The sequence below is a fragment of the Dromiciops gliroides genome, chromosome 3 (genome assembly GCF_019393635.1).
Source record: "Dromiciops gliroides isolate mDroGli1 chromosome 3, mDroGli1.pri, whole genome shotgun sequence".
Taxonomy (NCBI): domain Eukaryota; kingdom Metazoa; phylum Chordata; class Mammalia; order Microbiotheria; family Microbiotheriidae; genus Dromiciops; species Dromiciops gliroides.
Window position 1 is genome coordinate 393,633,640 of NC_057863.1, and position 10,397 is coordinate 393,644,036.

The 10,397-nt window shown below is 36.1% G+C and overlaps 1 protein-coding gene across 1 annotated transcript; it reads left to right on the forward strand.

Annotated features, from left to right (window-relative positions):
• The first annotated feature begins 953 nt into the window (after positions 1-953).
• Positions 954-10,040, forward strand: LOC122747664 (bombesin receptor-activated protein C6orf89-like). Its single transcript, XM_043993568.1, is given in 3 exon segments — positions 954-1,264; positions 1,266-1,387; positions 9,715-10,040. Coding segments are annotated over 3 exon segments (759 nt in total).
• Positions 10,041-10,397: the final 357 nt, after the last annotated feature.

The following is a 10,397-nucleotide window of genomic DNA, read 5'->3' on the forward strand; positions in this document are numbered from 1 at the left end:
TGATTTTTGTGTTGGGAATAGACACATTTGAAAGCCAGTTCCCTTAGTTCTTTTGTACTTTTGAAATCCTAACACTGGAGAACATATAAGGAAAAGAAAGCATAGATAACATTTCTACAATCTAATGCTTCAGGGGATAGCTACTTCAGTGTTTTTTGTTTTTGTTTTGTTTTTGCTTTTTTTGTCTTTTTAAGAAAGAAAAAAGCTACCCTACTTCATATGAAACAATGTATTATCCTTCAAAGCCCTTTTCCAACTTCAAAAATATGTGCTCCATGCCCCTAGAACTATGTGAAAAGGAAAATAAAAATACCTAAACCAGGCGTTTTCTTAATATATAGAATATTTACCACTAATGCCAAAAATATGTCCCAAAGTCCAAGATATCCAAATTAAAAATCAATTGGCCAACCTCACCTGGTCATAGGTAGAATCAGAGAAATTTATATTCTCAGTTCACATGTATGTGGTAACTGGAATAGGAAAGGTACTATGGTAAAAAGTCAATGTGTTTATAAATGCCCAGGAGTTTTTCATATCCTGACCAGGTTGTGACTTTGTTGTCCCAGAAAGGACTTCTTTGTTCTTCCTTCATATTCTTGAGAATGGACAGATTCCCTTATTCCTTCACACTGCTCTGTTATATGAGATCACAGATACAGTAAATATAAGTGCTGATGATCACAGTCACCAGATTTTTGCTATCAAAAAACACCACTCGGGGCAGCTAGGTGGCGCAGTGGATAAAGCACTGGCCCTGGATTCAGGAATACCTGAGTTCAAATCCAGCCTCAGACACTTGACACTTACTAACTGTGTGACCCTGGGCAAATCACTTAACCCCCATTGCCCCACAAAAAGAACAAAAAAACAAAAAAACACCCCTCCAGGCTCCTGCCATCCCCCGAGGCAATGAGGCAGCCCTGGGGACACAGGGTGAAGTAGGACTTTGTATGGATTGCATATTAGAAGACAGAGATCTTACTGCCAATGAGCTCGGGATCTATTATAAACTTTCAGAGACCATCGATTTAGTGAGGCAGACAGGACATCAGTGTGGAATGTCAGAGAAGGCAATTGAAAAGTTTATCAAACAGCTGTTAGAGAAGAATGAACCTCAGAGGGGACCACCCCGACATCCTCTGCTCAAGGTTGCTTACAAGGTCCTGATCACACTGGGGTTAACCCTGCACACTACCTACTTTGTTATTCAGCTCTATAGCCCTTTACCACCTGAACCAGTGCTCTCTGGGGCTCACAGCTGGCACACTGATCCATCATATCAGGCTATTGTCCCTGCCCATTGCCAAGAAGTATATGCTTGAAAATAAGGAATTTGTTCCTCTGTCTAATTATAATGAGCCCCCAAGTGACAATGGATACCCAGGTAGAATGCCACATATACTTATTAGCTAGATCTCTTTCTAGACACAAGATGAAATAAAAAAAAAAATTGGAGTTTTATTATTAACTCCAATATTTGTCCATAAAAAGGAAGGATATGGCTGTTCTATATTTTTTTTCCTTTTTTTTTTCCAGGGCAATGAGCATTAAGTGACTTGCCCAGGGTCACACAACTAGTAAGGATCAAGTGTTTGAGGCCAGATTTGAACCCAGGTCCTCCTGATTCCAGGGCCAGTGCTTTGTCCACTGTGCCACTTAGCTGCCCCTATTCCATATATATATATTTACCACAGTCTGTATTACAGTGTTGGGCACATCATCAATAATATGTGAATTAATAGTTATGGGAACTTCTACATACAGAGGTAGAAAAGCACCTATAATTGAATAAATAATAATTAATAATAATAATAACTAGCATTTATAGCATCTTAAAATTTGTAAAGTACTTTACATGTTATCGCACTTGATCCCCACAAGCACCCTGAGAGATAGGTGCTATTATTATCCTCATTTTACAGATGAGGAAACTGAGGTAGCTAGTCAGTATCTGAGGCAGGATCTGAAGTGTCCACTGTACTACTCAGCTGCCCAAGATAAGTCTTTTTTTCCTCCAAGATAAGTCTTAAAGAGTTTACCAAAATTCAGAGAAATTAAGTGATTTTCTCTATGTTCACTTAGTGAGTAAGTGTCAGGTTGGGATTTAAATGTAGATTTTTCTGACTTAACACATATATGCCCTGAACACATCCTTAATAAACAGAGTTAATAAATGGTTATTGATTGACTTACTGAAAAAAAAAAACAACCCACAAAACTATTTGCTTAATTTTAGTTTCCTGGGTGGCTCTTTATAATCCTGTGGCTTCTCATCTATAAGGTGTATAGTCCACTTATTTGATCTCATATATACTGTGTATTTTTGTTTAACAAATTATCTTTAGTATATCTTTTAATTCAGCCTTCTTGGGAGTTCTTGATCTTGTGATCATAGTGGAATATTATGTACATCATTTTATTTTTATAAATTTCATAATATATGATGAAAACACATTTCAAAATATTTTCCGAAGTCTGCTGACATACTGTAATTCTTTTCATAGAGAGGGAGACAGACAGACAATTGAGATACAGTGAGACACATAGAAAAGCATTTCAGATTTATATAGAGTGTCATATTCTTTGAAACAGAGACCTCCTGAAATAACTCAGTGATGATAAAAACATGACAACCAAATTTAATGGCATTCATTCAACTAAAACAATATATTCAAAGACAATTACACAGGCCTTAAAGAAGAGCTAAAGGCATCTTACTAAGGTCCTTGTTTTGAGGAAATAAACTGCAAAGAAATAAATAAACACATTATGATTCAGGGGGTATAGAGGAAAGTATGATCAAAATAATATGATTGGTTGGCTAATTATTCCATTCTTTGATGCCGATGGTAAAGAAATGAGACAGCACCCAAACAGCAATGTCTTTATTGCTGATTGAATGACTATGGAGTCATTCATGCCATAACTATGAAAGAATGAAGAGGAGTCTCAAAAGAGAACTTAGGCCATCTGGGGTTGAACATCGTCATACATTAAGATGAAAACTTCATTCAGCCAATAACTTTTTATTAACACTTTGTGTAAATGACCACTTGAAACAGTAGATATTTGACAAGATCAAATAGATGCTAATTTCCACTTTTTTCAGGTGATTTCATTATGGATTGAGTATTTTTTCCCATTGGCCTGGCATTGTCACATATTGTACTGTATGTAGGGGCAGATAGGTGAGACAGTAGATAGAGTATTGGACTTGAAATCAGGAAGACTCATCTTCCTGAGTTCCAATTTGGCCTCAGACACTAAGTACCTAGGCAAATCACTTAATCCTGTTTGCCTCAGTTCCTCATCTGTAAAAATGAGCTGGATAAGGGAATGGCAAACCACTCTAGTATCTTTGCCAAGAAAACCTGAAATGGGGTCAAAGAGTTGAGCACAAGTGAAACAACTGAAAAACAAATTGTTTTACATATGCTTTTGCCTCATCAACTAGGCCATGTGTCCAAGAAAGTCAGGGATCATACCTTATAGCATGTAATATCCTCAGAATTTAGCATACTACAGTAAGGTCTCCATAAATCATCTGCAAAATGAGAAGTTTGAACTAGATGATCTCTTAGGTTCCTTTTATCTCTGACCTTGAATGATTTACAATTTTTGAAACATTGATTGAACACTTAATTTGACACATTTAGTGAGGAAGTACTATCAGACACGATGGTGAATAAGATGTACATCTTAATCTCCAGGAGAACGCAGCTTTATCAAGGAGATAAAAGAAAATTAAAAGTCACATGACAATGATACCATGGATCTGTAATGTAAGCATCATGAGCACTCTCTCCATTTTTTTCATTCAACTAGAATTTATTTTTTGCCTGTTATAGGTAAGTTATTGTGTTATGAACTGGGGCTTTAAAGATGAAAAAAAAATCAGTCAAAGCCTTAGAAAAAAAATCTGTTCTATTGGAAGAAAGCATCATGTAAATAGATGTCAATAGCAAATGCATATATAATAACTACAAAGTTATGGGATTGGTGTAGGAATCATAGAAGCCTAATGAAGGCAGTGGCATTTGAGCTCAACATTAAGGGAAGCTTGTGATTTCCTTAATTCCCTCAGAAGGGAGTGTTGAAGAGAGAGTGAATTCGAGACAAGAAACAAACTGTGTAAATGGAAAGAGATGGGACATTGTATACTGTGTAGGGTGAACAGCAGTAGGCCAGTTTATCTGAACCAAGTGGTGTGAAAATGCGAACAATGTACAATGAGCTTAGAAGACAGATTTTTGTTATGCTATGAAGAGTTCTGAATACCACAGTTGTTTGTATTTTACTTAGAGGCAACAGGAAGCCACTAAAGCTTTTTGAGCAGGAGAAAGAAGTGGTCAAACCTATGCTTTTGGAATATTTGTTAGTTATATGAAGAACCGCTTATAGAGGAAAAAACTGGATTCAGGGTGAGCAGTTATGAGTGTGGTATAATAATTCAAAACAGTAATGATGAGAGCCTTATGTAAAATGGTGGTTGTATGAAAAGAGAGAAGAGAGATACTAGCAACATCAATGAAGAGGTTATCCATCTCCTTGACATAAACAACTTTTTTGTGTAGAAACTTAATCACACTTTGGAGACAGTAGTTTTAATGGAAAGATGAGGTTAGAAGCCAGACTGCAGAGGTTTAAGAAGATAATGGGAAGAAAACTAGTAGAAATTCCTACTGTAGATGACCTTGTCAAGAAATTTAGTCACAAAAGGGGGAAGGGATATGGGGTGATTGCAAATAATTAGCAGGAATTAACAGATTAAATAAGGATCTTTGTTTATTTGAGGATTGGCAAAACATGGCTATGTTTCTAGGCAGTTTAGAAGCAAGTCATAGAAATGTATTAAATATAAATTAGAGAGTGGAAAATTATAGAGGAGGCAATCTTCTGGTAAAGACAGGATGTAGTGGGATCACTTGTGAATGTAGAAAGGTTTGTCTTAGCAATGAGAAAGGCTACCTCTCTGTGTGAGTCATTTATGATGGAGAAGATGGTTGCAGAAGGCATATTAGTGATATGAGATGAAGAGAACGGGAAAAATTGTCAATGATTCAAAAGTTACCAATGTTGTCTTAATTGCCAAATTAAATGTGTGCTTTTTTTTTTCTCAGTCCTAATTCTTCTTGCTATCTCTGAAGCTTTTAACATTATTGATCACCATCTTCTCCTTGTTCCTTTTTCCTCTCAGTTTTCTGTGGCATTGCTCAACCCTTGTTTTCCTCCTATTTGACCCCTCCTTCTTGATTTCCTTTGATGGATCTTAGAACAGATCTCCTTCCCTAATTTGTTCCAGTAAGAATTGAAGCAGGCTCTTGCATAGAACACACACACATGCCTCTAGGTGGCACAGTAGGTAGAGTGCTGGGTCTGGAGTCAAGATGATCTGATTTTAAATTCAGCTTCAGACACTTGCTCTGTGACCCTGGTCAAGTCACAACCCTTTTTATCTCAGTTTCCTCATCTGTAAAATTAAAGGATGAAGGAAATGGCAAATTATTCTAGTTTCTTTGCCCAAAAAATTCCCAATGGGGTCACAAAGAGTCAGACATGACTAAAAATGACTAAGTGACAACATATACACATATATATGTCTATATATTTTGTGGGTTTTTTTAAACATTCATGGGTAAGTTATATCTTCTTTGAACTATAAAAGCAGAAGAACAAAATATTCCCAACTCTGAATTCCCTGTTCTTCTGAATCCCAGGGATAAGACAATTCTAGCCATTTGATTACTTTCAGGTCTTGTCTTAGTTTGCAATATATCAGAATTTGTAGCTAACAAGACCTTGATAATCATTTGTCTAATCTGATTTATGGTTTGGCAGGATCAAAAAAGAAAAGAGAGAAAACTACAATTCTTCCCCAAAGGAAAGCCAAAAGGAAAATGCTTTCCTGTTAACTTTCAAAAATCAAACTGTGTCAGAAAATCAAAATCAAAATATTACCCTCTGTCCAGGTATAAATTCAAAGTGTCTATTGTATTTTTTATGTTATTTTTACTTTTCACGTTTTTAAAAAGTTGATTTCCCCTTCATCCTTGTATTGGTACTAATGGTAGTAGCTAGCTTGTGTATAGTTCTTTAAGGTTTACAAAGAATTTTATATGTGTTATTTGACACAACAATCCTATGAGATATAAGCTATTATTATCTCCATTTTGCAGGTAAAGAAACCAAAGCTCAGAGAGATTAAGTGACATTCTCAAGGCTGAACAGCCAGTATGTGTCTGAGATAAGACTTAAACTCAAGTCTTCTTCACTCTAAATCCTATAGTCTATACACAATGCATACTAATGGGGCATACTCAATGGAGTCATCTTCACTATAATTCTCTGAAGTGGTCTAATATAATGTAAAGCACCCAGAAAGTAGAGATCTGGGATAAAGTCTTATTTTTGCCACTGACTATATTTGTGACCTTGGGTAAATTAATTTATATTTCAGATGAACTACAAAATGATGACTGTGATATCTACTTGTACATGTCACAAGAATTTTATGAAGCCAGTCATTTTTAAGTTGCTGGTAACTGGTAAACCTACAGAAATGTGTCAGACATTTTCTGTTATGCCAGATATCCAAATTTGGGTTTGTGGCTATTTAAATTAATACTCAGATTTTCCCTTCTCTTTTTCCTTACTAAGTAGGCTATTTTTCATGATAAGCAGATATTGATCATATCTACATATATATATAAACATGTGCATACATATACACAAATACGCAAATAAAATGATGGGAAAAGCACAATTTTGAAAAGGAAGATCAATAGGAAGATAATTATAATAAAAGGCAAGCATTCCTTTGTGCTCTGAAAAATCAACTATCTCCCAATTTCCAGGGCAGGAGTAATGAGTCTGGATCCTGTCCTATCCTTAGGAGCCCATCCTTAAAGAACAAGAAATGATAGATGAATAATTTGCCCCTTTGGATTACCATGAAAACATTTCTCACTCACTTTTTGATTGTTTCATATATCTGGACTGACAAAACTTGGGTTTAAATCCTGACACTCTTTGTATAATCTTAGCAAAGTCACTTAATCTTGTTTGTAAAAAGAGGGAGTTGGTTTTGATGGACTTTGAGGATTTTTTCCAATCTCTTTAATAAGGATTGCATGATTGTCTTTGCTACCTACTCAAAAATATTAATTCTTCAGGGATGTGCCACCATTACTTCTAATGTGAAAAGGTATTGTCTTCCAGGTTTGTTAGGGCATGATAAAATGAAAGCCCAACTCAAGTGCTGTCAGAAGGCATGGAAACACATTGAGCTATAACTGTGACTTAGCAATACCCAAGTTTTGGCTTTGACAGGAGGAAAGCAAATACCTAGGCTTCTTCAAACTCTTCTGGGATGCAGCACAGCATGGAAGAAATCCCTAAACTCAGCAGGCATTTTTTTTCTCTTACTTCTTCCTTTTTGCTGGCTTCCCTAGAACTTCTTTTAAAAGTACTTTAAGAGATATACACAAAGTATAAATCCACACAGCTTTCTCTGTAGCAATTCTGAATCCTTTCGCCAGTCTGACTAGTTTCAAAGTATTGTGGGAATAGGGAAGCTCTGTGGAGAGAGGCCAGTTACAAATATAAGCTATTATACTTAATTGTCAGCAAAAATTCAGAATTCAATGGATGTCATAAAATTATCTCACTTTTGCATTTTTCCATGTGCAAAAATATGATATTTTACTTGTGATTATTTTAGGAGAGGTGGAGACATCCAGAGTGTTAGACTCAGTATAAGGAAGATCCATGTTCAAAACATGCCCCTGATAGTTACTAGCTATGTTACCATTGTTAAGTCATTTTTATCTTTCTGAGACTCAAACTATTCACTTATAAAATTAAGATGATGCTTGTAATACTTAAAGCATTGGTAGAAGACTGAAATGAGATAATACATGTATGCATATATACATAATACATATATGCATAATCATCCAGAGCGAGAGAACTATATTAGTGCCAATTATCTTTATTATTATCCTTTGGCTAAGGTCCATAATCAGTAAACTTATGATCATATTTTACTTGTAGCAGAGACGGTATGTTCCCACTTACCATTCTCTCACTCTGGAACCATAATCAAATCAATGCTGTCGTTGTTATTAGAAATGGTGTATCAGTCCGTTCTTATAGATTCATTCTATATTTCTGTGACATCCCAAACACCTCATGACTAGACATCATTCCCTGAGATATATATATATATAATCTACATATATATTATATATAATATATAATCTATATATAATAATCTAATTTTATATATATATATATATATATATATATAATTTTACTCCCCTATTATAACATAAGCTTTGTAAATGCAGGGAACATCTGCCTTTTGTATTTTAAACTCAGCTGTTAGCACAAGGTTTTGCACAGTATACACATTTAATTAATGTTTATTATTTTTTAACTCACACATGCATTCACCAGTTAAATTCCTACTAGTACTTTAAAACAGAACTGAATTGCTGTCTCCTACAAGAAGTCTTTTCTGATCTTTCCCTATATTTCTCATCAGTAGAACCTTCCCCTTCAGTGTAGTTCACTGATTTTCTAAAGCATATTCATATAATAATTATATGATTATTATATTCTGTGTTTATGTATTATCTACCACTGGAGCATAAGGTCCTTGGGGGCAAGGGAAATGTTGCAATCTAAACTTTATTAGTCTCCTAGAACCAAACATAGTGCTCAGCACACTATAGTTGCTTAACAGATACTGTTTTAAGATTTTATTAATCCCTAATCCCTTCTAAATGGTATTTGAACTTAATGAAATGATATGTAGAAAACCTGTTTATTTTGTAGTTAACAACAGAAGGTTAAGGAAAACATTATTGTCATTATTGGTAGAAGCAGTAGTAATAGCGGTGGTGGTGGTGGTAGTAACAGTGACAGGACTTTTCATAATTAGTGGCTGAATGAGACATAATAATTCTAGGTTTACTCAATGGGAACAATAGAAGGGTCTCTGAAAATTAAAGGGTAATGTAAAAATAATAATAACAATCTAATCTGAAAAAAATTTATAACTGAATTTATATGAAAAATCATAACTTTAGAAAAATTATAATTGGGCAATAAGTCCTGTTGTGGTCACCATTCAAATGTAAGAAATATTTTAGCTAACTTCCTGGCCTGGGGCCTAATCTGACTAGAGAACTAATCTGGGGACTTTTGACTGGCTGGCTATCTGACTGCTATTAATTTAATATGGGCTGTTTAAAAATTTCTCTACACTGCTCACAAATTGATAAGCCAATGATTAAGAAACCTCTTAATTAAAGTAGAATTTATTTATAAAAATCAATGTAAAAGATAAGAGTTAAGAAATGCAAATTATACAACCTGTCTGCTTTTAATATAAGGGCCTTTGCGGCCTCTTGCCTTAGAGCATGCTGCTTGGACCTGTTAGCCTCCAGTTTTCTCCAACTTTCACTCTTTTTCTCCTTCATTCCAGCTTCCCTGCACTTTCACTTCTCATCTCCTTTCTTCTAACCCTAAGCCCTTTCACTTTGTTGACCCCTCTTACTATCTAACTTTCCTCTCTGTACTGCTGCTGAACCCTGAAAAGCCCCTTACTCCGTAGGGCTCCTTCCTCTGTCTGTCCACCCCCCTGCATCTTCTCTATCCTCGCTCTTAGCTTTTTCTATGTCTCTGTCAGCCCCTCTCTTTACATAGCCTCAGCCTCCTCCGTCTCTGTCTTCTCCCCTGTATATACGTTCCTTCTCTCCCCTCAAAGCTTGGGCTCCCTGTGCCTCCGCACAAACCAAGCTAATCCACAGGCTGCACTAGGGCTGTGCCCAGCGGGGCTCGAGGGGCCCCCCTGCTGCATGCCTGGAACCTCTGCACAGTCTATGCTAGGGCCTGGAAGGACAAGCCTGGGATCTCCGGGGCAGCTCCCCTCAGGATATAGGGAGCTCGGGCTTTTCTCCCCCAGCTGTCTGACCTGGCATCCCATAAATCCCATGGGACTACAACTAGAATCCAGGACTGTTGTTTTTTAGATCACTCCCCTTGTGTAATAACTTTCTGACTTCTAACCATAAGTTGTGGGCCTAATAGCAAAAAAAAAAAAAAAAAAAAAAAAAACAGTACCAGCAGCAACAACAATAGCTATTTGATGTTGGTTTTGCTTTTTGTCCATTTTCAAAGAGGACCAATGACATTGTGGTGTGATCACTTGATAGTTAATTGGATTTAAGTGAGGCAAAGTTACACAAAGTCATCAGCTTTATTCTTTCTTCCAGAGTTATCAAAGTCCAGTGGCAAGACAAAAGTCAGGATGACTGGCTATGGCCTGCAATTCAGTGAATGACCTTGGTGTCTTCATTGTCTGACCAAGTTCTAAGCATTCCACAGTG